The sequence below is a fragment of the Candida tropicalis genome, assembly GCF_000006335.3.
Source record: "Candida tropicalis MYA-3404 genomic scaffold supercont3.5, whole genome shotgun sequence".
In the NCBI taxonomy this organism is placed as follows: domain Eukaryota; kingdom Fungi; phylum Ascomycota; class Pichiomycetes; order Serinales; family Debaryomycetaceae; genus Candida; species Candida tropicalis.
The window spans coordinates 510,926-538,807 of NW_003020057.1; the positions used below are offsets into that span (position 1 = coordinate 510,926).

The window sequence follows — 27,882 nt, forward strand, 5'->3', positions numbered from 1 at the left end:
TTCTATAATCTAATTGTCTTGCTTTGCGTCTCCAGTATTTCAATTGTTTATATTCTTTTTTTTTTTTTTTTTTTCTATCAAACCTTTTTTTTTTTTATTAATTCTCTCTCTCTCGCTCTTCCGGCTTTAACCATTTTTTTGTTGAAATTTTAATCTTCATCATCTGAGAGAGAGAGAGAGAGAGATACCAAATAATCTACGTATTCACAAAATGAGTGATTCAGACGACGAACCAATTACTTTGTCTGCTCATGCACTTGCTGCATTACAAGAATTCAAAAATGAAGAACAAGAACGTTTAGAAAAGTTTGAATCCTTGTACCAACAATCCGAAGACAAATTCGATGAACAAAAGAAGCAACAAGCAAACATCACCATCGATGACTTTAAAGAAGACTGGCAATTATCTCAGTTTTGGTATTCTGATGAAACAGCCAGAATATTAGGGAAAGCGTTGTTAGAAGGTGCAGATGATGAAACTGTAGTTGTAATTGCCAGTGCACCTTCTGTTTATGCTGCTATCAAACAGTTCCCACCGGAAGAAATCCCTACCGAACACATCTACTTATTGGAATTTGATCCAAGATTTAAAGTCTTGGCTGGAAGTGAACACTTCAGTGTTTATGATTATAACAAGCCAAATGACATTCCAGAGAAATTACGTAACAAATGTCACAGAATCTTGATTGACCCACCATTTTTGGAAGAAGAATGTCAAACCAAATCCAGTGAAGCTGCCAGAAACTTGTTGGTTAAGGATAGATCAGGTAAAACCAAGTCAGGCGATGATAAATACAAATTGATCAGTTCTACTGGGGAAAGAATGAACGAATTGGTCACCAAGAAGAATTACCCCGACACAAAGATGACAGATTTCTATCCAGAGCATAAAAATGGATTGAGTAATGAATTCCGTTGTTATGCTAGTTTTGAATGTTCGTACTGGAAGTTTCAAAAATAGAGACAAATGTATAGTCATATAAACCCTAAATAGAATCAAGTCGTGTTCAAATCAAAATACTGTATATAAACAGCCATTGCCGTCAGCCATCGTAGGCTTCACTCACTCACTCACCCACCGCAAAAAAAAAAGAATAGGTGAGAAACGTGAGAAAGACAACAAAGTGGTGAAAATTTTTCTCAATTTCAGCAAATTTCTCTCCTTCTGCTTAAAAAAAATTTTTCTTCTTTTTATTTGTTTTATTTCCTTCTTACTTCTTCTTCTTCTTCTTCTTCTTCTTTCTTCTTCTTTCAATTACATCAGTAACCTACATATTACAATGTCATTCTCCGACTTCTCCAAAGTTGAAACTATCAAATCATTGAACGATTTCTTAGCCGACAAATCATACATTGATGGGTATGTTTTTTTTTCTTAGTATGAACGACAGCTCATCATCAATTTTAAATGATGATCTCAATCTTTGGTCCGTGTTTATGAGGTGGATTCAAGACCCACCGCATGAGTGACAAAGAAGATTTAAATCTTTTATCTGATTCCAATTGGCAACGAATTGGAGCTGTTTGTTTTGTTTTGTTACCTATATTTTAGGTTAAGTTTTACTAACATAATAGTTTATAGCTCAGCTGCCACTCAAGCTGATGTTTCTGTCTACAAAGCTTTCCAACAAGCTTACCCACAATTCACCAGATGGTTCAACCACATTGCCTCATACACCGAAGAATTCGAATCTTTGCCAGCCGGTAACGCTCCAGCCGCTTCTGCTGCTGCCGAAGAAGACGACGATGATGTCGATTTGTTTGGTTCCGACGATGATGAAGTCGATGAAGAAGCCGAAAAATTGAAGCAACAAAGATTGGCTGAATACGCTGCCAAGAAAGCTGCTAAAGGTCCAAAACCAGCTGCTAAATCTATCGTCACTCTTGATGTTAAACCATGGGATGATGAAACTGATTTGGAAGAATTGTTGGCTAACGTTAAAGCCATTGAAATGGACGGTTTGACCTGGGGTGCTCACCAATGGATTCCAGTTGGTTTCGGTATCAAGAAACTTCAAATCAACTTGGTTGTTGAAGATGCTAAAGTTTCTCTTGATGAATTGCAAGCTTCTATTGAAGAAGATGAAGACCACGTCCAATCTACTGATATCGCTGCTATGCAAAAATTGTAAGCAAACACACTATATATTAAATAACTACTAGTATATATTATATTTCAAACGTTGTAATTGTTGTAAAAAAAACCTGTAGTCTTTGTATTGATGGTGAAATCCACTATTCTATATTACACATACAAACTATTACACAGGCAAATAATCAATTCCATCATCAAGCCATTCAGTTAAATACTCTTCTGATGTTAAACCCCGTTCCCACACATTCAACACAACCTCTTTCATCGAATACAATGTTCCCATCTGTGCTGTTTCATATAGTGTTTCCATGTAGATCAACAAGGCTGTTTTCTCTTCCTCTGTACGACATTCACATGCAATTGCATATACCGGCCATACCATCTGTGTCACCAATGGAGACTTGGAATTCATAGTTCCATATGTGCTAATAAACTCATTGACAATTTTGCAGTTCATCTCTTTGTAGTCTGGAAAGTCCATTACTCGGTTTAATGTCACCAACACCGCCAATGCCCAGCAGCAAGCACATTTCATTCTGTTCACATACGACTCTTCTCCGGATTCACTAGCAAATGGAACGTAGTCACGGTAGTGTATTAGTTTATCTTTAATATCAGTATACCGTTGGATATAACTGGAACTGTCAAGATTCCCTTGGTGTTTTTCGTGACGGATTAAACAAACTTCGGACATAGCAATGAAAACCTCCCCAGGACAGCCCATAATCTTTGCCGTTGATATAGACTCATTAGCAGTACCATACCACTCGGGCATCGAGCAAGGCAATCGGCAATCTGGACTCACAATGGCAGCTACCGTGTCATACCAACTCAATGCAACACAAAGTGATCGTTTCTTATCATTTGACATCAACACTTCTTCATAAAACCCGTTATCTTGGCAAATTGTTCCAAATACTTGGAAGAAATAGCGAGCCAACCCACTTTTACCCTTTTCCAACACCAGAAACAAGATACCTACATTAATCAACACAAGTATAACAAATGAACTAGAATGTGTTTTGGAAACTTCTTCTTTAGTCATTTTATGGGAATCATAATCAAGTTTCATCTTTGATATAGTTTCATTGATATAACTAATTAGGTGACCCATAGTGCTATTGATATGTCGGATTCCTGTCTCGTAGAATTCAGCCCCTCCTTCTCGACATTCATACATATGCATACACGCTAAGGATATAAAACAACTTCTGGCCACATTGAAATCACAATATTTTAAAGCCAAATCTGGCCATGGTGAACTTGGATGTCCATCCAATAATGGTAAAAGCTTCTTAAAGAAATGCTTGAGTAGGATATTCTCTTCTTCATGGGAAAGAGCTGGAAGAGGGTCCTGGGTAACTTCTTGTAACTGTGTGTTGGTTGTTGCTATCGTAGTCATTGGTGTGGATTCTGTTGAGAGTGATTTCTTTTTGGTCTCCCATTGGTCTTGATCTTCTGGAGATGGGTCAACAAATTCTTCGTAGTGTGACTCCAAATTAATCAAATTTGTCACCAGGGATTGTGCATTGTTGTGATTAGGAATATTTCTGAAATCTACTGTTGATGTGAATAATGTTTCTAGATCCTCAAACCATGCATTATTATTATTATTATTATTATTAGAAGTGGACGATGGAGTTGGTGCTTCATGGGGGAAACTGCTACTTTCTGATTGTTTAACATTTTCGAAAACAAATTTATTTTCATGACTGGCATGTTCTTTCCGTAATCGTTTTGATTCACTATTTCCATCTTTGGATACTCCTCTCTTGATTCCAGTATTTGGCAGCAGTTTTGTCAGTTGAGTATCTGGTGTGGATGATCCCAGAACAATTTCAAACGATAATCTCATTGCGTATCCTTCACAATGCCGATTACTTTTTGAGCAGTTATTACACACAGGCTTGGCTTCATCGCATTTCCTGTGTCTATTACAAACTCGTTAGTACTATTGATACGTATTATAAAAACCTTAAATCATTGTCAACATACCGTTTTTTACAGGTCCAACAACCAGTTCTAACCCTTGTGATTTTATTCCCCATCACTGAAAAATTCTGCCTTGGTATAATTTTGGGCATGAATAGTGATCAAATACAATATTTCTGTAATTCAAGTTCAATTTCAATCAGATTCAAACAAAACCAAACATGGGACTGGAAATTTTTACCCCTTTTGTGCAATTTCCTGTACATATGCAGACAGCAAACTTTTCATTGGTGAGATAAGACAAAAAAAAAAATAAAAGTCTAGCCGCTAAGACCAATAGAATAAGTAAGGTTATCCTGTCACTTTTATGAGTGTTATATTTCTATAACTTGTTATTGGTGGAGAATCTATTATATTTCAAATTGGTTGATTAATGGTGCAAAAGTAGTCCATTTGTATGGTTTATAGTAGATTTGAATTTTTAAAATTTTTTTGTTGTAAATATTGACTAAAATTGTGAATGCTAGGACCAATTCCCGTTGAGATATAATCTATACAAGACATTATTTTGAAATTTTGACACATAGAATCCCAATTTTACAACCATATAGTCACAATTATCACTCCCTAGCACTAAATTCAAACCAAATCATAAATACTATCTCTTTGCTGCTTCTTGTTTTCATCTCGATATATAAATTTGAAACAGTTATGAATGTATAGAAAAAAAAAATTGGTTCTCACACGAAAAGTAGCAGTTTTTTTGACAATTCTTTAATGAACATCCAGTTCACAAGCGACAAGATTTAGAAAAGAATAAAGATAATCATCATATATTCTAAAATATAGATTGTATTTAAAAGATAAAAATAAATATAAGTAGAAATAAACAACGATTATTTCCAATAATTTCAAAGAAATACAATAAAATTATCTTCATTCATACCATCACCATATCATTTACATAATGGTACAGTTAGAAGCCATGTATCCTCTACCATTCAAGACACGAATAACAGCATTATCTTTAGAAGCAGAAGAAGTGGATTGAGTTTTAGCATTAGAGTTGTTGTTAGTTTGTTGAGCAGCCATTGTTGATTATTTGTTGTTTGTTTGTTTGATAATGATAAAAGAAAAAAAAACAACAATTTTGGTGGTTAATCATATCTCTTTATATACTTTTGTAATACTATGATAAACTATTGAAGTATATATATTACTTGCATATAACGTTTTTAAACAGTTGAGAGTGTCTTTTTTTCACTCCTTCTCTTTGAAAGAGTTTTTAACATGATTTGAAAAATTTCCTATTTCGTCGATAACAATAAAGACAGTTGTAGATTGGCACCATTTTTATTTAAATGGGTTACTTTATTTACGAAAAGATTATTGATAATGAAAAATTCCTATTATGTTCACTACAATAGTATGAAATTAATATAGACTTGACTAAAAAACGATAATCTGAATTATATCACACACATTTTAATGTATATTTGTTTCACATTTGTTGTTTGTAAAGTCAGGCTGTTCAAGTAATAAATGATCAGTGCAACAACAGGAGTTTAACTAATGACTGGAATATTCATATCCCTTAATTTGAACCATAAAATTTCAAGAGTTTGGTTTCACTGATAAAATAATAATAGTTAGCAAGTTTGGTTGGTAAGATATGTACTCATAAATTTCATCATTATACAAATAATCATATCTCTTTGAAAACACATAACCAAAAAAAAAAAAAAAAACACTCATTTATTTAACATATGTATCCTATTTAAAATCTTATCTACAATCTTTTTAATCTCACTAACCTCTGACTCGGACAAATCTTCAGATTCAAGTACCGATAACAACATATAATAAGCTGTGCTATAAGAAATCAAACAATTTTTAACATCTTTTCGATTAATTTCTGAAATGGCAGACTCTCTAGCAATCTGGATAGCCCGCTGGTAAAGCAATACATCTGCACTAGCGGAAGATTCAGTAACTACTGGTGGAGCCATTTCACTAAGTATTTGGAAACGTTGTAAACATACATCATATAATTGTGAATCACATTTTCCCGAGATATTCATTCCCTTTGCAAGTAACGATAATGCCTTGTCATATAACTTCATACCATCCTCAGCAATTTTCTTTACGATCTCATCGGGTAAACCAATTTCTTCTTCATCTTCAATAGTGTCTGAAGAAGGTGGAGAAGGAATAACCTGTTTGTACTTTACATCTGCCAATGTCTTGACAGAATGAGCCATATTTGCAAGCATTTCAAGTCTCAGTAAAACCATATCGTCATTTTCTGGGGTGCTAACAATCGCTGTTACTGCAATAGAAGGCCCTGAACCACTACCATATATTAAATCATCATCAATGACATTTTCAGCAATTGCAGACACTGGAGTCGAAGAATTTGTCGACTGTTGTTGATTTGTAGCATTAGTCCCAAATAATTTATGACTTGCCAAGAATAAGGCTTTACTTAATGCATTTGTAGGCGAGATTGATATTTTCCTCTCTGTGAAACTTGGTCTTCTGTTACTTCCTGTTGATGATGTCCTTCTTTGTCTTGGTGCACCGGATGATATTGCATTTGGTGTGGTATTAGCAGACGTTGTAGTTGGTAGCTTGTCAAAAATATCATCAATGATTTCCTTTCTTTCAACAACAACATAATCTTTATCTAATACTAAATCATCCTTCTGGGTTTCTTTAGAATTGTCATTAGTTAATCTATCCTCTCTTGTAGATGAGGAAGGAATATCTGTTTTTGGAGATGGACTCATGACAGGTCTTTTAATCGTTTCCTCTACTTCAATGTTTTGTGTCCTTTCCTCCTCTTCTTCTTTATTTTGTTCCTCTTGATTCACAATTGGTGTTAATGGTATTGGATTAATAAATTGTGATCTTTCTGATGGCTTAATTGGACTGATATACTCGCTAATAAATAGATTTTCATCCATTTCCGAAGTCTCTAACGGTTCGTCAGTCTCTTCTAAATCACCAGTTATTAAAGGATGACTGAAAAATTCATTGAACGATATTCTCTCAGTTGGGTTGTATTTCAATAATGATTTGATCAACGACTTTAACGATTCTGGAACTTGTGCAGCACTAGGGAATTTAATCCTATCATTTGCCTTTTCAATATTCTTCAATAATTCGATATGATTTCCAGCTTTAAATGGTGGTTTACCCACCGTCATTTCATACAAAACAGCGCCAACAGACCATAAATCAGCTTTCGCATTATACTTTTCATATCTTAAAATTTCTGGTGCCATATAAAGTGGTGATCCACATAATGTTTCTGCCATAGAAGTCGATGGCAAGAATCTAGCAAATCCAAAATCTGCAATCTTCAAAATGGGCAATTCCCATAATCCCACAAATTCTCTATCAATAAATTCTTGTTTTGAATGTACTGGTGGACACAACAACAAGTTTTGTGGTTTGATATCACGATGAACCAAACTTTTACTTCTTAAAAAACTCAATGCAGACGATAACTGTTTCAAAAAATGAAGTACCAAAACCTCATTCAATCCATGTGATCCTTCTGGTGAAGGGTATCGTTGTAACAAACTGGAAATAACTGGATGAGTTTTCACCAATTGATTTCTTCGTCTTATAAAGTAAGACAAATCACCCATAGAACAATAATCCATAACCAAATGGAAATAACTCGAAGTTTGTTTATAATCCAATAATCCAACAATATGAGGATGTTTCATATTTTTCAAAATCAGAATTTCAATTTCCAAGTTCTCAATAAGTTTCTTGGATTTTAATTTAGATCGATACACGGATTTTATAGCCACGGCTTTATTATTGGTAGTATTGATACATTTATAAACTGTGGCAAATGACCCTTTTCCAATCTCAGGCCCTATTTTATAAACTCCAATATATTCCATTTTACTATTAGTATTTGTTGATGAGACAGTACTTGTAGTTGAAACAGTGGTGGCAACTGAGTTTGCAGGGTTTGTGGACCCAACTCGTGTTTCCTGGATTCCTATCCCTATATTTCCTTCTGGGCGTGGTATTCGTTGGTGATGAGGTGGTTTCGACATTATATAACCGTGTTACTCCTGTTAGTGTATATGATTTGGTTGTAAACCTGATATCAATTTAGAATAGTGCTTATAATTGATTAAGGGTGGGGAGTAGTAAGAAGGAAAAACAACAAAAAAAAAAAAAGTCAAATAGTAGGGTCCGTATAACAGTAATTTACTCTTGCTGTGCCTAAAAGGAGTGACAACAATAAGGAATGGATATCGATGAATAAATACTTTTAAACAAAAGATAGATAAACACCAGTGAATTCTAATTTTATAAAGTCAATAATCAATGATTAACTGTGAATTGTAGTCGTAGGTTTGTAAAAATCTTGTATTACAAATCAAGCTTATAAAAAGCAAAAAAAAGAGTCAAACAAAATCAGGCAAAAAAAAAAAAGCAAGACCGAACCGCGATAAAGAAAATCCAAAAAAAAAAAGAAATCAGTGACAACGGTTATCAGCACGTGTAAAATATCACATGACTACAATCAGATCATATCCTGATTAACTCCATATGCATTTCATATTCTGATATTATTTACAGTATACAATTCTACTTATGATTTCAGTGGTTGTGCTTTTTTATCTTCATTAGTAGTAGATGATGAACAACCAATATTATCACCACCATCATTGTGGCGCTGTAACAAACCAACTGTAACAGAATTGGATCTGAAGAAAGACGGACGATTCAGTAAGAACTTATTCTCTGATTCCTTAACAATTAGTTCTTCATCATTATCTAAATGTTTAGCATTTGGGAAAGGTGAATAAACCGGACCTTTCTTGTAATGATTATTGAATTGATTGTTGCAAATGTTCTGCCTCAACGATTTCTTTCTTTCTTTCACAACTGGTGGTCTTATAGTAGCAGTTGATGCTGTTGTTTTTGGATTTAATGGAGATGATATCTTAACTGTACTATCCTGTAATGAAACAGGCATGCCCAGGTTGGTATCCATTGATGTGTTCCTGTTCAGATCATTTGTCAAGGTTGCTGTCGACACATTGGTTGAAATAATAGCTGGGAATGAACTATTATCGTAATAACCATACCCGGATGTATTATCACCGCTATCTTCACCAATTAAACCATCAGGAACATCTTCAAATTCAGGTAACCCATCATGGAAAATAATTGGCGTCTGGAATCCATAGTTTGAACTATTATTTGAACCACTGCCATTATTGCTACTATTATTATTATGGTTGTTATTATTATTGCTAGTTGATCCTAATGTTGGTAAATTGGAATCGTGGGATTTTGCTCGCCCTGTTAATGATAAAAAGTTGGCTCTTGAGATAGGTGCAACTTTAGACTGGAAAGCAAGAGTCAAATTCTCTTCATCCGACTCTTCATCTTCTTCATCTGAACTAGAACTTGAGGAATATGACGAGTAGGAATCGCTGCTTGAATATCTATTCATTATTACAGGAGCAATTGGATCTTCATCCGAAGACAAACCACCAGTATTAGCATTAGAGTGAGTATTACTCTTATGGGTATCATTAACGGTAAAATTAGCTCCTCTAATACCAGACTTCATCAGATTCCCTAAATTGAAAGCTTTAAACTTTTCTGTAATTGTGTTTGTACCATCACCAGCATTGTTATATTTGAAATGTTCTTCCAAACGAGGAATGTCGGACTCGGACAAACTCGATTTACGTCTTAGTTGTTGAGGAATCTGTACACCTTCGTCTTTTGTACCTTTCATTTCTGATTTGGTATGATCATTTCTGCATTTGGTGTATTCTTGATACTTCATAGTCAAATAGTCATCATTGATACTATCCAAAGATGCAAAACTTTCACTCAAAGGTAAAGACATAATGGAGTCATCTGGAAGCCCTTTTTCATCACTTGAAATACCACCAATTGGACCAATCTTCAAAGATGGTTTACTATCTGTCTCTTGATTATGAAGAAGATAGTCACCAAACATTTGATTACTCTTGTTAGTAGCAGGTTTTGAAGCCGCAGGTACAGGAATTGGAGCAGCAATGTTTGTGTAATTCTGTACATGTGAGTGTTGATGTTGGTATGGCGATGTCGTCGACTCGTAGGATAATGAACTTTTAGCAGATACAGCTTGTGGTTGCGATCCATGAAGTGAAAAAAGACTAGATCTTCTTCTCTTGTCATCCTCAAGTTTGAGTCCCTTGATGGTTTCAACCGCAGATTGGTTAATTAAATACAAGTCGCCACCAACATTTCTCTTTGTTTCAATCTGTGGTGCTTCTGATACAGATATACCAGCTGAACTACCTCTTCTACTAGAGGAATTACTATGACTTTCAATCATATCTTGCAAAAAACTCTTCCCAGCAGCAGTAGCAGCAGCAGCAACGGGTGCAACCACCGCAGCAGCAGTTGTAGTAGTAGTGGTGTTGGTAGTTGGTTCTCGATTGCCTGCAACGGAAAATTGATTATTTGGAAATACTGCTGAAGCCGACGATGAAGAAGTTGATGAGTTTGGTAATTGATTAGACAATGCTGAAGGGAAATGAGGGTTGGTTTTGTTGTCGTGAATTCCGTTTCCTTGTTTGAACTGCATCAAGGACGACATTTTAGAAGAAAATACCTGAGGTGGAGGTGTTGCACCTGATATTGGCAAACCTTCTGATAAAATCATCGAATTGTTATTGTAATTATTATATCCGGCAAGTTTGGTACTTGAGTTGAAATTGGAGTACCCACTAGATGATTCTTCGCTGTTTTCACTCTTTGAGTGTTCAAGATGTAACGAAGCAAATTTATCTCTTATTTCACCATCTTTTAACCCACCGGCACGAATTGCTTTAACCAAACTTCTTTTGAATCTGGTACCAATTCCAATAATTGCATTATCGATTTCTGCTTGCAGAATGTCGTGTTCTTCTAAGTTGAAATTCAACGGTTCCTTGGCAGTTCCATTATGGTAAAATAATTCATTCATAGCTTCAATATTATCATCCAAATCCATCAAAGTAAATGGGTGTACTTTAATGTCAGCAATTTCAATTCTTGATTTTCTGTTCTTATCCAACATTCGGCATAATAAATCTTTCGCTAATTTGAATTCATCTTCAGAAACCACACCAGGTGATTTAAATGATTCAATATCTTTGGGAAATTCTAAAGGTTGACTGACAATAACTTGGAATAGATCGTATTCAGTTTCTGCATTGAATGGGACTTTGCCAAATAATAGGCAATACAATGTGACACCAAGAGCCCAAATATCAATTTTGTAGTCAACTTTTGGAGGTCTTGCCGACCCATTACTAGACATACGTCGTTCACCTGGAGCTGCAACCGATTCATCGGGATTAAATTGACATAACTCAGGAGCAAAAAATGCTGGGGTGCCTGCAGTTTTTGCTAAATCTAATTCATTAACCAAATGTCCTTCTTCATTTTCGGCCAAGGAAGATGCAAATGACACACCGAAATCACTAATTTTGACCACATTATCGGCAGACACCAACAAGTTTGCCGGTTTAATATCACGGTGCACAATTCCTTGCATATGTAAATATTCCAAGCCTAACAAAACATCGCGGAATATTTTTCTTGATTGCTTGAATGTTAAATTTGGAGAAAACTCGTCAGATAACAAATCGGTTTCATTGGCGAAACTATGATGTTTTTGTGGTTGTTTGTTTATCCTACTTCCACAGCATGGGATTTCATTGTCATCAATGTCATAGCATTTATTATCCACTGTAGACTCCTTTTTATCAGAGGATGATTTCTTCCATTTGATTTCTCCCTTTTCCATATATTCCAAAACAAGATAGATCTTTAAGGAGTTTACATCGTCCAAAACTTCTTTCAATGCAACAACGTGTTTATGATGACATTTTTTCATGATGGCAATTTCTCGTTTAATTTTCAATTCATATTCATTTACAACTGGACCAGTGGAATCTTTTCGTAAACGCAATGCTGGTCTTTCCTTTCGTGACTTTCTATTGACAATCTTGATTGCAACCAATTCGTTTCGTATCAAATCTCGTGCTAGTTTCACTTTACCGTGTTCACCTCTGCCAATTTCCCTTAAAATTTCATAAGTATTTAAAACCTTTCTCCTAGTGATCGGATCATACTCCAATAAAATATGGTTGGTCTCTATAACTGGGGATGATTGGTATGATTTATTAGGGAAATAATTTGTATTATTGCTTGTGGATCTTGTTAATGGAGTAGTAGGAGATGAAATACCAGATGTTGTAGAAAATTTAAGTAGCCGGGATCTTGAGCCAAGGTCAGGATAATTATCGGTAGTTGCCATCGGAGGAACAACCTTCAATTCTGGAATGGTTTCATTACCAACAAAATGTGGTTGGCAATTATGACTATTGTGATCTATTAATGAGGAAGTTGAACTTTTTCTGGATGATGAAACAGATGATTTTTTAGGAATCACAATCCCACCCGTTGGGCCGACTTTATAAATCAAACCGTGCTTCAAATCATCAGTGGACATTTGTCTAGGGGAGATTGGTTGGGAATAAGAATCATTACTCTTGACACGTTCAACATGGTTGGATTTGGAGACAAAATGGTGTTCATTTATTGTATGGATCGGAGTGGGGTTTGTTGTCGTGTGAGCACCACCACCACCACCTACACCACCGTTACTAAAACCTGTTTCGATTGGATTGTCCAGCAATTGATCCTGGCGAAGGGAATTGGTTCTAAATATAACAGGAGTATTGGGTACTGGGGCAGCACCGTTTGGCTTTGATGTGTTTTCAAGGTTTAGACTTAAAGCATTCTTAGTATTCAATTGTGGTTGCTGGGATGGTTGTCGACGAGAGTTTGGGTCTTGACTGTTGGGGACAAATTCTTGATGCATTAGAGATGCAGATGATGCTGTCATTATAATCTATACTCCTTCTCTTATTCTTGCTTCTCTTGAGTTAGTTCTTATTGACCTCTAATGATAATTTTAAGATAATTGTTAAAGAAATGATTAGAAGTGATTTTTTAGCAGAATCAAGCAATGTAGTGAACATAAAGAATATGTTGTGTTATTTTCGTTGTTTCTCGGTGGGAGGAGTAAAGGTGGATGAGTTAAATTTTAATGAGCCCTTTTCCTAGATGATATATTTAGTTGATATTATTTCTTTCAAAGTTGTAATGTGCTCTTTTTTGAATAATGATAATCAGTTGATTCGATTTTTTTTTTTTGGTTTGGTTCAAAGAGAAAAGGAGGGTGGATTTTTTTTTTCTTTGGTGTGTGTCTACGTGTGTATGTCTCTGTGTGTGTGTGTGTGCGTGTGTGGAGGAGAAAAAAAATTGCTAATTTCACTATGACAGAATCAAAGTGTGTAGTGTAGTGTAGAGTAGTGTATATTGTGAGAAAAACTTTTCGTTTTCCGTTCTGTGACTTTCTTCAGATAATTTTAAGTCACGCTTCAGTGGCACCATCTCTCCGAGCTAACTTTTCTCTGACCTTGCTTTTTTTTTTACCCCCGATTGTGGTTGAAGTTGCAATATTTCCATAAACACACACGGGCATAGCTTACATTGATCAACTTTGGTTTATTTGGTTAATTATTTGATAGTAAGATTAAACTTATTGACAATAACTTATTGAAAATTTTTTTTTCATAGAAAAGAATATTTCCATCCCTTTATTTAGAGTTGTAATAACAACGTTAAAGTGAATTTTTCAGTATAACCGCTTAAAAAATAATGAAATTAAAAACTTTCTTTTAAAAAAACAAGAAGTAAAGGAGTATTCAGAAATGGTAAAAGAAACCTTGTTTGCTTTTGATCTGAATAGTATTTGAAGTAGTTTGAACCTTGGCAATTTGTTAACTAAGACACCTCTAAGTCAGACCACATACTATTTGTGATCGAGTAACCATCAATTGGCTCTAAACCAAATAGACTGCGAAATTAAAGAAAGACAAAATAAAAAAAATTGGATTTACGATGGGATAATAAATAGCTAATATCTGTAGACAAGAAGAAAGTATATTACATTGGGGATAATAATGTAGCCTATTCCCACCTTACGCACACCCTTACTCGCACATTCTCCTCTGATTTATATATATTTATCATTATCATCCCTAAACTATCGTAATATTTCAAACTATCATCAGATACTGTCTCCAAGGTGACCTTCTTTGTTTTTAGAACTATAATAACAGAAAACATTTGGCCGTCTGCATAAGAACACATGATCTTTTTTTAATTTTTTGGGGGGTTGAATTTCTTAGTTTTACCTTTAGTTTTAGTTTTAGTTTCAATCACCTTTCATAAAAGATTATTTGATCTATAATTACTGTTGTTGGTCCTCAGTACACATATGACTGCATACAATTTCCCCCAGAAATAAAAAGAGACGGAAAAGTCGTGCATATCATCCCAAAGGCAATGAAAGGGGATTGAGAGAGAGAGAGCACTAACAACAAAAAAAAATTATTACCAGAGCCCGGTTTGTGTAGTTTTAAAGATCGATAACCCCGAATTATATAGCTGTATTCTAACTCCTTAATATAAAGTGCAAAATAAGAACATGCAAAAAAAAAAAGAAAGAGCCAAAGACTTGGTTCGTAACTGTAAATGATTAAAAAAAAGCCCACAAGAATCTGTTTATCTCCACGAAATGTTATTCTTAACCCATAAAATTCTAGACCTTAACTCTATTACCGAATGTCCCACTGGTAATCACCCCCAGAAAACAATACGAAATGGTTAGAGGAAAGAAAGAAAAAAAAAAAGAAAATGTCAGAGTTAATAAGTGGGACACAATGGTCCATTGCAAAAAATTTTTCTTCTTTGTTCCCTTTGATGGCTAGCTTTAATCATCATTATCATCACCACCATCATCTACAACTCATCGTTGTAGTGATTCTACTCTTTACAAGTTTAATCTATTGTGTTTAACCAGGAATAAGTAAATGATATATATATTACGTGGAATAAATAAGTTTATAAATAATTGTTCAATAATTCGTTTCAGTAAAAGCATTAAATGTTTTTAGTTAGGGTTTGTATGTATGTGTCTTGATATTGGCATAATGTGGGTTGGTATGATGATAAAGTTGTTGTTGTTGTATCTTTTTTTTTTTTGGTTTTAGTTTTGTTTTTTGGGTCATAGATTGGTTTCGTGTGAAGGGGGGGCAATTTAATAGTTACTCTATTTACTGTTGTATAATAGATCTGATGTAGTAGATGTGGTTGTTGACCTCGAAAGTTCACTGAATATTTCTTCATTATCGTCATCGTTATCGTCGTCTTCTGAATAATGGTTGAAATCTAAAAATTCTTCCATTTCAATTTCATAATATGATCTCTTATGAGTTATAGGAGTTGTGTTAGTTAGGGTGGTACTTGTTGATGTAGTTGAGTTGATCGATGGTGATTGCTCTATAGAGAATGGAGATGTAGGTTGACTTGGTTGTTGTTGATGTTGTTGATGTTGTTGCTGTTGTTCCATGACATTTGATTTGAGTGATTTAAATTCTTTAATCAAAGATAATAAATGAGATTTCAATTCTAAATTTTCATGGTCTATAAGTTTGAGATTATTAGATAGGGATGAAATGTTATTATAATCCGGGAGTAAATCTGTGAGTGCAGCTTGTTTAGTATTGGTTTTATGTTTTCTGCCTGGCTTTGATCTAGGAGGTAAGACCCAATTCTTGGAAGTCTTCAAGTTAATTGGTTGTTGTGCTAAACATGATATTGGTTAGTATTGAAAATAGTTCTTCTATTATTGCCTTGAATGTTCAATAATCGGTGACTCTCTGACTCTCTCTCGTGTACTTTGAGAATATCAAGAGCCAACGAAAAATATCAATTCCGGAACACAGCGCTACACATACCAATCATTGTATAATATTTAATGTGAAGGGTAAGAATAAATAAGAATAAAACAAGATGAATTGAAAAGAAACTTCTTTTGATGAAATAGAAAGAAGAAAAAAAAGAATAAAAATAGTTGTGAAAAGTAATTGCTGTGAAATATCAAAAACCAATTTCAATTCCAAATAAAAAAAAAACAAAAAAGGGAAGAAATTAAGATGAGTTTATATAAAATCAATTTGTTAGTAACTCCTACTTTTGTTATTTTATTTTATTTTATTTTATTTCATTATAAAAATTTTCATTGCAAATTTTGTGGGACACAAAATTCAAGGAACATAATTGTGATCGTAGACTAAATGTTGTGTCTGCATAACTAGATCGGATGGTTACGGGATCATCATTTATTGCAAATTTTACCAGACACGGTTTCCCAATAGGGCAACAGGTTCAGACATTTGTATGGTTTCGCGAACATTCTGTCTTTGGTTTTTGGTCAAATTTTGACATTGATTGTTAAAAATAAATTAGTGCATTACTGGTCGGATCGGATATGCTCAGTTAATTAATACCAAGGTCGTTGTTGGTTTATTTTGGTATTCTCTCCGTAGTGGATAAATCTGGGGCAGAAAACCAATGCGTGTCTAAATTATTCCTATCCAGCTTACTTCGTTGGTTATTTCATTGGCACAAAAAGTTTCTCTCTCTCTCTCTCCCATCATCACAGTCGGGTTTAAAATAAATTTCAATTGAAGAGATTATGACAAAATGGAAAAACACCTCAACCTTTTTAAAGAGCAAATGGATTAGGTGTATACATTTGATGGCCCTAAGATTTCTTTCTTTTTGTTTAATCTTATCGTATAAGATCTTTCTTCTATTTACAAGGGGGAGGTGGTCATTATCAGAAAACGCAATTTAACGAGGCATGTCATCTGTTTACTTCACTACACGGAGTCAACTGGTTATTATTATTATTTTATTCATACAACAATTTATACCCCCTTCATTAATTAGTGTGTTTAGTTATGACTGAAAAATAATTCAAGATGAGATACAGTGAGAGGAAAGAGGAAAAATAAAAAAAAAAAAAATTTTTATTTGCAATTGCAATTGTAAACCATCTCTTACACAAATTTGGATTGTATCCAGGACAGTCTAAGATGTGAATTATCGTTATTTTAATAACCGATGGATGGAAACTCAAAAAAAAAAAATATAATAAAAGACACGTTAATCATTGATTGTCATTATTACTGGGCTCTTGTGATCTTTCACAGTACACACAATGTAGGGTAGAGCATTTTCGTTTAAGTTTATAAAACCAATGTAGTTATCATGAACAGTCTAGATTTTAAGGCAAGCGCAAACATAAATTGCCCTGTTTTGGTTCACAAAATGTATGAAATACATGCTTATCCACCGTCACGTATACATGAACTACGATAATCCTTACATATTCACCTGGAGTAATAGGAGAAACACAGTATGTTCTTTGTACACCAAGGCGAATACTGGACACCAACAAAATTATCAATGTTATTCTCTTACACACACATTGTTCTAATAATTTATCGATCTGATACTAGCTGGGCACAAACTCAAGACATCGCTTGCACAATGGGCGAACGCCAGCCCGTTTCAGTTTCATCTTCATTTGCAATTTCAGTTTGAGTTTGAGTTTTTGTTTCTTTGCTGCTGCTGTCGCTGTCGCTGTTGTATTGCCGCGGGATGACTCAGGTTAACAATACGTGTGAAAGAACAAGAAGAAGAAGACAAAAAAATAAAATATAGGATGCGGATTTATTTTTATTTTAGGTTGTATGTGAGCTCTTACTGACGAATGCCTTTAATTCACGATCGTACAAGTTGATCTAAAAGATGAAGACGCCTTTATGACAAATATGCGCTTAGAATCAGCTATTACTCTAATCCCTTAATGAACTATTAAAATGGGAAAAATAGGGGATTATAAGAGATGAATTAGAAATCAAAATGTAACTTCAAAAGTGTTCCAAAAACTTGTTTTTGATTAATCACTGTGTGTGTGTATGTGTGTGTGCATTTTTTTTTTTGTTTAAGGTTTAAAATTTGTTCTTTCCCATTCTTCCTTTTCCTTTTCCTTTTCCTTTTCCCGTTATGTGTCGATAAATAATATTAGAATCTTTTATAGACCCTAATCACTACCAAGACAGAAAAAAGAAACCCTTCATTGTTCTCTTACACCAAGCATTAATTATGGGAATGGGTTTAAGTTATTATTTTCATCTTGAAAATGTGCCTTTTTGAATTTTGGATGTTTGTTTATTTTTGCTTCCAATTTTGATGGCAAAAAATTCACAAAAGAGAGAAAAGAAAAAAATGTCTGAAATTCGTATTACCCAGAATTTTCAGCGTCATCGTTTACACAAAAGTACACGACTGGATTTGCTGTCAGGCAGGCAAATCTCCTTCCTTATATCCATGGCTAACATTATTGACCAATTAATGCAATTTTGATTATGTCACTTCTCCAGTCACGACACAAAATTTCATACACTTTAAAAAAAAAAAAGAAAAGGAAAAAAGAAAAACAAAATCAGACATTTTAATTTAGTTTATGGAATTCTCACCAAACTCCGTAACCAATAATCTACTGGGCATCTAATACAAACTAAACTCCTTTAATTACAACTATATGGAGATTAGGCTCCGTGTTAAAAGGGGTCACTCACTCACATAATTCTCAAAAGACACAATGAACAAATGTCCCACGTATTACACTTAACCCATCATTAGAAATCCCGTCCCCTTTTGAGACGTGTTTCTGTGTTAAAACATGGGGGGTTTGAAAAGATTATCCAAAAACTTCAAGTGGGTTTACATGTAAACGCATGTTCTGTTTCGATAATTTTCGCTTCCATTTCGGAGTTGGTGATCCTGTAGTGCATCTGCATGTTGATTCCATTTTTAATTAGAGGCTTTTTATTTGTAACAACAACAATAATAATAATAATAATTAAACTTGACTCTGTAACAAGACACATACCAAGATTTAACAACCTAATAATTAATACACACATTGTTCCCAATTGAGTCTTAAAAAAAAGAAAAAACTCCGACGAAAGCGAATAATGGCTAGAGAAATTATATAATCAATCGTGTGTACGATAATTCTTATTATTATTATTTATTGTTATTATTATTCATCCACACAACCCATAGGATGATTCAAGTCCGGGGTAATGTCTGTTCAATCTTTGTTAATAATTTCTAGACGAACGGGAAATATTATCAAACACGCAACCCTTTTATTTTTTTAGTTTATAGGGAAGGAGAAAGTTCCGATATTGTTTATTAATTTGCAATTTTCTCATCGCGTATTTCTCCTTTACTTCCCTGAAACCTTAAATTTAAATTAACATGAAAATGAAAATTAAAATAACAAAAACGGAAACTGGTCTTGAAACCTTTCCGGTCCTCGACGGTTGACTTACGTCATAACCCATCCATTCCGTTACTCTCTCTGTGTGTACGTTTCTCTCTGTGTGAGAGTGTGTTTACAATGTTCTTCTTTAATTTCATTAAAAATTCGTGTAATTTTTGCTCTTAAAATTTATTCTTTTTTTTTATTTATTTGTGAATTTATATAATCTATATATATATATCTGATATCATTCCCTATTGTTGAACTGGCATAGAAGTGGATGGTTTCAAGATTTCTTCATCAACTAAATTAGTCTTCCAGGCACTAGTGATAGTCTTTGGTTTAGTCAAGAAAGTAATACCAGCTTTACCATAGAAATTCAAATCACCCAAGAAAGAACCTCTTGAACCAGTGAATGAAAACATTGGCAATGGAACTGGAATGGGAACATTAATACCAACTTGACCAACATCAATTCTTTTAGTGAAATATTGTGCAGAGCCACCAGAAGAAGTAAACAAGGAAACACCATTACCATATTTATTGTTATTAATCAATTCAATAGCTTCATCAATAGTATCAACATTAACAACAGATAAAACTGGTGCAAAAATTTCTTCATCATAAGCTCTCATACCTGGTTTAACATTAGTTAAAATAGTTGGTGCCAAAAAGTTACCTTTGGCAAATCTGGCATCATCTGGTCTATAACCTCTACCATCCAATTCTAAAACAGCACCATTGGAAACAGAATCAGCAATAATTTCTTCAGCACGTGTTAAAGATTCTGGATTAATAACTGGACCTAAATCACTCTTTGGATTAAATCCACTACCAGTGTTTAATAATTTAGCATCTTTAATAACATCTTGAATCCATTCTTTAGTTTTACCAACAGTAACTAAAACAGAAATTGCCATACATCTTTGACCAGCAGCACCAAATGCAGCCCCATTAACAGCATTAACAAAACTTTGTTTATGAGCATCTGGTAAAACAACTAAATGATTCTTGGCACCCAAATTAGCTTGAACTCTTTTACCTAAAGCAGAACCTTTTTCATAAATATATTTACCAGCTTTATCACCACCAACAAATGTTAAAGCTTTAATTCTTGGATCTTCAATCAATTTATTAACAGTATCATGTTTACCATGAACAATGTTCAACACACCTGGTGGAACACCTGCTTTTGCAGCCAATTCACAAATAATCATACTTGCACCTGGAACTCTTTCTGAAGGTTTAATAACAGCAGTATTACCAGTAACTAAAACTAATGGTAATGACCAAAGAGGAACCATAGCTGGGAAATTAAATGGACAAATAGATCCAATAACTCCCAATGGTTCTCTAATCATTTTAGTTTCCATATCAGTTGAAACTTCCAAAGTTTCTCCTTTTAAATCATTAGTTATATTACATGCAGCTTCAGCAACTTGTAACCCTCTAGTAACATCACCTTGAGCATCAACAAAAGTTTTACCTTGTTCTAAAACAATAACACTAGCAATTCTATCCATATTTTCACGTAATAATTGAACAAATTTAAATGCAATACCTTGACGTTTAATTATACTAGTATCTCTCCATTTTGGAAATGCTTTATGAGCTGATTCAATAGCTTCTTCTAATTCTTCAGGAGTAGATTGGGGAACTTTTGAAACAACATAATTAGTTGCTGGATCATGAACATCAAACCAAGTATTGGAATCTGATTTAATAAATTCATTATTAATAAAAGATGGAGTAATGTATGGTTCAGTAGAAGGAGTTGTATGATCACTTGGATAATTTGAAGTGGTTGATGATAATGTAACAATTGATTTATTTCTAATGGCCATGGCAGTAAAAGTTGGAATTCTTGATTTGTTCTTTAAGATAACTCTAGATAACATGATTGATAAAGTCTGATTAATTCAAGATATAGATATATATATATATAAATAGAATAATATACTTAATGACCTTGGTTCTTGAAGGGGGATAATCGTAGTTTAAATAGTTTTTTTTTTCTTTTAGGTTGTTGATTAGCAATATAACCACTGAATGTGAAATTATAGGATATCGAAATCCTATTTTTTTTTTTCACTCCTGTATAATGTAAACACCATACATTATGATTTTTTTTTTTGTGGGGATCAGTACAAGACATAGCCATGGATATCAATGGCGAAGGAGGGGCTAGATAGAGTAAAGGAAAACAAAGAATGATATTACAGACGTGCTATACAAACCCCACCTTTTAAGTTGTAATACCCGAAATATCATTCATTTAACATCAACCCTTTTTCTTCATTAATACTGTTTTGAATTGTTGATGTAAATTTTTACTGTTATCGTTCCCACTTAATATGAGTGGTGTTAATGAGTACATGAGTGCGTGCTTTGTGATCAATTTTTTTTTTTATTTTTCTGTTCTAATTAACAGTCACATGGGGTTGGATTCCCGCTAAGCAAATTTGTTGTTTTGCGGGCTGGTCGAGAAATTGACCGAGCTTATCGATACGCATAGACTTACCCTATATCGGTCAAGCCCCTCCTGAATCGCACAAAATTACATAATCAACCAATCAATCAATCAATAGAATACACGTGTATATATATATATTTTTAATCTTTTTTTATCAAATTATCTATAAAATCAAAGACAAATTAAGCGCAATCTTTTCTTTCTAAATTATTTCTAGATCTAGGACTTGAAATTTGGATCATTGGACAAATCATAATATAAATCTAATAAACAACTTCCACTCCAAGCTTGTGTTGGACTTGAATCATTACAGAATGCCCCATCTTTATTAGTCAATTCAGTTAATCCACTCCATGGGCTTTCTTTAATCCATTTAATATGACCTTGTAATCTTTCATTCAACAATGTCAAAATCTTGATATTTGGAGTACAGTTACTAGCTAAACAATAGAACAGCAAGAAAGCTCTCAAGAAATACCCAGTATTCCATACCCATTCTGGTCCTTGATGATAGTTTCTACCTTTAGAAGTAGCAAAATCATCATTATCAATGGAATTTTCATAATATGGACAATAATTCCAATCAGATGGATCAAGGGTTCTCATACCAACTGGACCTCGAATGATTTTATCAGCATGATGAATAGCACCAAGAGCTAACTCTGGAGTAAACAATTCTGGGGCAACACACATGGAAATGGCAAAATTTGGACGCAATTGATAATCTTCATATGGTTTTCCAGAACCATACAAATCCTTGTAAATTCCTCTACGGTTAACCAAAGAAGGATCAACGGCATATTTGTGGTCATCCTTTGGATCTTCAGGAACATAGTAATGTTTTTCAAAGTTGGATTGTAACAATTTTTCCCAGTCAACTAAAGAAATCTTTGATCCATCTGGTTTTTCAACTTCAGTGTAATCAAATGCTCCTTTTTTATTCAATTGGTTGACAAATCTCAATGCAGATTTCAATAAACCTTGTAATTCAATTGCAGATCCATCTCTTGGAGTACCTGGAATACCTCTGTTATGAGCTTTTTCACTTTCTCCCATCTTATCCATCCAAGTACCACAATTGAATTGATTACCACCATAAACAAAACCAGTGTCCCAATTAACTCCAGCTTCAACATTAAAACCTTCATCCCTCATTTGACTATCCAAGTTAGGACCGGCATTGGCCTCACGGTATTTGATACCCTTTGCATGACGAGACAAAATCTCATAGATGACTTCTCTAATACTGGATTCATAACTAAATGCACGTGGATCATCCCATGGAACATAAGTGTCATCCAATGGGAATCTACGAGTCACTTTTTCATCCAAAATAGCAATACCGTTTGGTGCATAGGTAACATATTCTTGAATAGCTTGCAAGAAGAACCATGCTGCATCTCTAGCGTTATATCTCGGGTTTCTACCAGCATCTAATAAATTAGGAATTAAACCATGTTTCAAAGTTTTAGCAAATCCTAAAATATGTTCTCTAGCATCATCAAATCTACCAGGAACAATCAACAACCCTCTAAAGGAAATGAAAACATCACGTCCCCAACATCTCATGTAGTCGTTACTGAAATGTGGCAAACCAGCAGCCAAACAAGCTACTTGTTTATCAGGAACTAAAGAGGTATTGTTCATGAATCCAACCATTTGAACTGAAGTCAACGCCAAACTTTGAACAAAATTGGTGGCAATTTGTAATTTTGGATCAAAATGTCTAATAGCTCTGAATCTAGCAGCTTCATAAGCAATACCAACAATCAAGGCAAAGTAATGTGGTCTTAAGAAATAAGGAGCTTTCTTGACCGCATCAAATCTGGTTCTCAACCATTCTTGGAACTTACCCAATTTTGGTGATTTTTCAACATACTTATCCAAACGGTTAACAATGTAATCCAATGCCCATTCACCATCTCTCAAATGGTTACAAATAGGATGTCCCAAATTGTTAGACCAGATAACGTGTTTTAATGCGGTATTCCAACCTTCCAAACCAGCATATTGCAATCTGCCGTAATTTGGAATATCATAAACATCTTCTTTACCATAACTAGCATCCAATTCTTCGGTTGAAGCTTTGTACAATAAAGCATTCAAGTCATACAAATCTAATTCAACCGATGCATGAATAGCACCTTCTTTAACATAAGTGTCCAAAGACACATCAACACCTGGAATTTCAGTTGAGAAAACAGAAATAGAACCTGGGATAAAAGTATCTGCATTGACACTAATGATCGAATCACCACTACCTGTATATTCAACAGATGGAGCTTCAATATCTTCAACCTTTACTGGGATACCGGTGAGAATCTTGTCAGAATGAACATAATCACCAACTTTCTTTAAAGTGTAACTGAATTCATGTTTAACCTTAGTACCACCTAAAATAGTTGGCTCAATACCTTCATAACTTTCATTATTGGAAAATTTACTTCGGGCAATCAAAAATTTACCCTTACCAGTACGAGCATTGTAACGTTGGATGGTGATATACTGACCAGAATGATGAATGTACATTTCATGGTCACGGATAATATCTTCACTTTCTTGAACCAAATCATCTCTAATTTTGTTCAATTTAGCCTTAACTGCACCAATACCGTTGGAGTCATTCAAATCATATTGTCTAGTTTCACTGACAACATTCAACAAACGTGGAAAACATTCATCATAACCATAAACGGAACCAATGGCAGAACTACAGAATGCAACTAAAGCAGCGTTTGGCAAAGTATCTTCAACAGTTCTCTTTTGAGCTGGCATTTCGTTATCGTGAGTACAATCCATGAAAATAGCATGTGGAGGTTGACTAGTCAACACTTTTGGAATTTCCAATTCAGTATATCCATCCATATACTTATTCTTAACTGGCTCGTGGTCTGCTGGGTAAGAGAAATCATCCAATGGTAACCAAGTCAATGACCCAATTGGTCTACCACCGTGCTTGTGAACCAATCTAGACAACTCACCAACATTCCAGGCTTGCATAGCCTCTCTGATCAATGAGTTGATACCAAATCTTTCAACAAAAATTTTATCCATCTCTTCTGATCCAGAGAACAATTCTGCAATGACGTACAAGTTTGGATTGACTTTTCTAGCTTCATCCAATAATCTTTCACCAACATGTAATGGAGTACTGTGACAATTGTCAATTCTGAAACCATTAAATGCTTTAGCAGATAATTTAGAATATTCAATCATTCTATCCCAGGTTTCTGGAGAATCTTGATACCTCTCACCGTATCTTAACTTGACACAATCTCCCCAAACAATGATTTCTCTACGGATGTAAGCTCTTGATTGGTTAGAAGCGAAATCAACCAATGGGTTACCACCCCAGATCCAACCATTGTTGGCCAATGCTTGAGGTTTACCATCAGTGTCAGTAAACCTAGTGAAATATGGTTCAGTCAATGGGTTTTTTTCAGTGATTTCACCCAACTTTGGTCCATTATCAGCCAATCTCAAGTATTTGATTCTATCACCCAATTGTTGTTTAATACTTTTAATATCATCATCATATGTGGCATATGGAACAACATTGATTTCATCAACAATTTCTTCGGTTTTTTGAGCAATGGTTTCAAAATCAATATTAACATCATAAATTGAAAGTAAAATTCCCAACAAAATGTCAATTTGTAACTTGTTTGCAAATCTTTCACCAATGATGATCTTTTCATGGACATTTGCAGCTTTCAAAACATAACTGGCCAATTGTTTCAAGTCGTTGACATCAACATCACTTGGAATATGAACACGGTTGATTTCATGTTTATTCTTGGTGAATGAACTTTCTAATTGTTCTACAATTTCTCTTTTGTTAAACACGTAGTATTCCCATAATCTCAATTTGTCCAAAACATGAGTGCTGATTCCTTCCATAACAGCATTCAAATCGTGGTCAGATTTAATTTCAGTAGGCAAGCCCAAAGTTTTCAAATTTTTGGAAAATTCTAATAATTCACCATCCAATTCAATAGCTGGAATTAAATGAGGGGCAGTAGTGGCATTGTACCCTGAATTTGGAGATTCTCTCAACCATTCGGAATTATTAGCAGTGTGATTCCACACAACATCAGTCAACGACAACAAATCGTTATCATTCAAGACCTTGTGGATCTGTTTGGTTGCCAAACTTTGATCCTTGAAAATATGTGGGTCGAATTTCAATTGATCGTAGATTGAGTACGGTGAGTCTGACTCTCCTCTTTCTTGCAACGGAGTGAAATGGATCATGTTATATCCCTTTTTAGAGACATTCTTAAAGAATTTATCCCAGTTTTCATATGGTCCAATCCATTTGGAAACAACAGTTTCAACATTAATATTATTAAAAGGTACAAATTTCCCATTGATTGTCAAATTTGGTGGAACAATAAAATAATGTTTGGCTGTGGTTCGGGATTTATCATTTTCGTCGTCATAAGTAATGTAGTAGTCGTAGGCCCCAGGCTTGTAGATTGGGATAGTGAAATTAATATCTTGATGAAATGAAGTGTTTATTGGAGTTTTATAATGAGTATTTCTATCAAAATCTTGTTCGTAAGAAGGTGGGACATTGGTACGGAATACACCGTTTCTTGAAACTTTACTTGCAGCATTCAATTGAAACTTCAACTTGAATAATAAGTCACCAGGTTTATAATTCTTTGGTAATTCCAATGAAGGTAAGATTAATACCCCATTATTTATGTTTTCATTGTTGACTGGTTCTCCGAGATTTGACAATCGGAATAAGATGGTACGAGCTTCTGCGTCTTTGCCAGACATTTCGTTGTTATCACTCGTGAAATTGATATGTTTTTACTTATCCAATTGATATTTGGAGGAATTTTAAAAAGTAAAAAGAATGAATATAGAAAAGGAAAAGGAAAAAAAAATTAAATGTTGTCCAAAAAAAAATAAAAAAAATTTATATAACCTTGGATTGCTGGGAGATTAGATTTTCAGTTCCAAAAAAAAAAAAAAAAAAAAAAGAAAAGAACAACAAAATGAAAGAAACAAAATATTAGCTAATTTATATATAAACTGATGGTTATAACGGAGCATGTATTGTGTAAAACTTTTCACCTTCTACGTATTCAATTCCATCATAAGGATTGCCTTATATGTAGAGGTGAATAATTAATTAGTAATTTTTAGGGAGTGTGTTCACACAATATCCGAACCACCGGAATGCTAGATTTTGTGCTCACCACAAGGCGGGGGAGAACTCCGTGAAGCAACAAAAGTGTTTTAATTGCTCGCTTTAGACTCTCTCTCACTCTTTCCCCCGGTAGCTCCAGGTCGACAACGCGCGCCCCCGTATCGTCCAATTTATTGTTTTCCGTTTTGTACAGTTTTCTAGAACGACAAATTGTCTCCCCTCCTTCTGTCGTTACCTTCATATGAAAAAAAAAATGGGTCGCGCAAATGAGTCGAAAAATGTAAGTACGACTTGGGCGCAATCCAATTGTGCTGGCCCCCTAGAAGATCAACAAGAACAACCATACTAGGTTATTAACGTTCCTGTTTCTTCACCAATTCGTTTGCTGCCGCTTTTTCAAATAACCAGTATTTTCGAAGAATTATTGCGTGTTCGGTAATATATAACAAGTGGGAGTCCACGGTTTGCTTGACCATGATAAGCTGCACCCCCTAGTCGTAATTAGACTCCTCAGATAAGAGTTACCGGATATAATGGATATAGTTTTTTTTTTTTCATTCGTGTTAGAACTAATTACATCATTGGGTGTAGACTCTCAGTTTCAAAAAAACGAAAAACAAACTCAAAATTAGTTGACACCATGAATGCAACGACTTTTATAACTTCAAACTCATACAGTACCACAACAAACCTCAATATTCTTCACGACATTTCCACGAAACTGCAAAAAAAAACTACAGCAAATTATACACATTTTCAATGGTTTAACCTCTATCCTGCACTATATAGTAACTTAATTTAACTCGGGTGTGCTTATTTTATTGTTTTTTAATTAATTTAAACCTATTTTGTCAAGGGAAATATCGTATGGAGATTTCTAAATAGTAAAATACACAGCCTACAGAGGGTAAAAGGGGATATTTATAGTGAAAAAT

At 34.3% G+C, this 27,882-nt stretch overlaps 7 protein-coding genes across 7 annotated transcripts; 2 read left to right on the plus strand and 5 right to left on the minus strand. All coding sequences in view use genetic code 12, as the record gives it.

Annotated features, from left to right (window-relative positions):
- Positions 1-211: 211 nt before the first annotated feature.
- CTRG_03945 (protein-lysine N-methyltransferase) lies at positions 212-961 on the plus strand (the record flags this gene model as incomplete). Its single annotated transcript, XM_002549602.1, has 1 exon — positions 212-961. One exon carries the CDS (start codon positions 212-214, stop codon positions 959-961), a length of 750 nt encoding a protein of 249 aa, XP_002549648.1.
- Positions 962-2,261: 1,300 nt separating this feature from the next.
- On the minus strand, positions 2,262-3,950 carry CTRG_03946 (uncharacterized protein; the record flags this gene model as incomplete). Its single annotated transcript, XM_002549604.1, has 1 exon — positions 2,262-3,950. One exon carries the CDS (start codon positions 3,948-3,950, stop codon positions 2,262-2,264), a length of 1,689 nt encoding a protein of 562 aa, XP_002549650.1.
- CTRG_03947 (uncharacterized protein) lies at positions 3,917-4,321 on the plus strand (the record flags this gene model as incomplete). Its single annotated transcript, XM_002549603.1, has 1 exon — positions 3,917-4,321. The coding sequence occupies one exon, from the start codon at positions 3,917-3,919 to the stop codon at positions 4,319-4,321; it is 405 nt and encodes a 134-aa protein (XP_002549649.1).
- A 1,457-nt stretch (positions 4,322-5,778) lies between these two features.
- On the minus strand, positions 5,779-8,106 carry ATG1 (serine/threonine protein kinase; the record flags this gene model as incomplete). The annotated part of the gene is made up of 1 exon (XM_002549605.1): positions 5,779-8,106. The coding sequence occupies one exon, from the start codon at positions 8,104-8,106 to the stop codon at positions 5,779-5,781; it is 2,328 nt and encodes a 775-aa protein (XP_002549651.1).
- Positions 8,107-8,651: 545 nt separating this feature from the next.
- Positions 8,652-12,962, minus strand: CTRG_03949 (serine/threonine protein kinase; the record flags this gene model as incomplete). Its single annotated transcript, XM_002549606.1, has 1 exon — positions 8,652-12,962. The coding sequence occupies one exon, from the start codon at positions 12,960-12,962 to the stop codon at positions 8,652-8,654; it is 4,311 nt and encodes a 1,436-aa protein (XP_002549652.1).
- A 6,602-nt stretch (positions 12,963-19,564) lies between these two features.
- On the minus strand, positions 19,565-21,208 carry ALD6 (Ald6p; the record flags this gene model as incomplete). Its single annotated transcript, XM_002549607.1, has 1 exon — positions 19,565-21,208. The coding sequence occupies one exon, from the start codon at positions 21,206-21,208 to the stop codon at positions 19,565-19,567; it is 1,644 nt and encodes a 547-aa protein (XP_002549653.1).
- Positions 21,209-22,002: 794 nt separating this feature from the next.
- Positions 22,003-26,571, minus strand: GDB1 (bifunctional 4-alpha-glucanotransferase/amylo-alpha-1,6-glucosidase; the record flags this gene model as incomplete). Its single annotated transcript, XM_002549608.1, has 1 exon — positions 22,003-26,571. The coding sequence occupies one exon, from the start codon at positions 26,569-26,571 to the stop codon at positions 22,003-22,005; it is 4,569 nt and encodes a 1,522-aa protein (XP_002549654.1).
- Between the last annotated feature and the right edge of the window lie 1,311 nt (positions 26,572-27,882).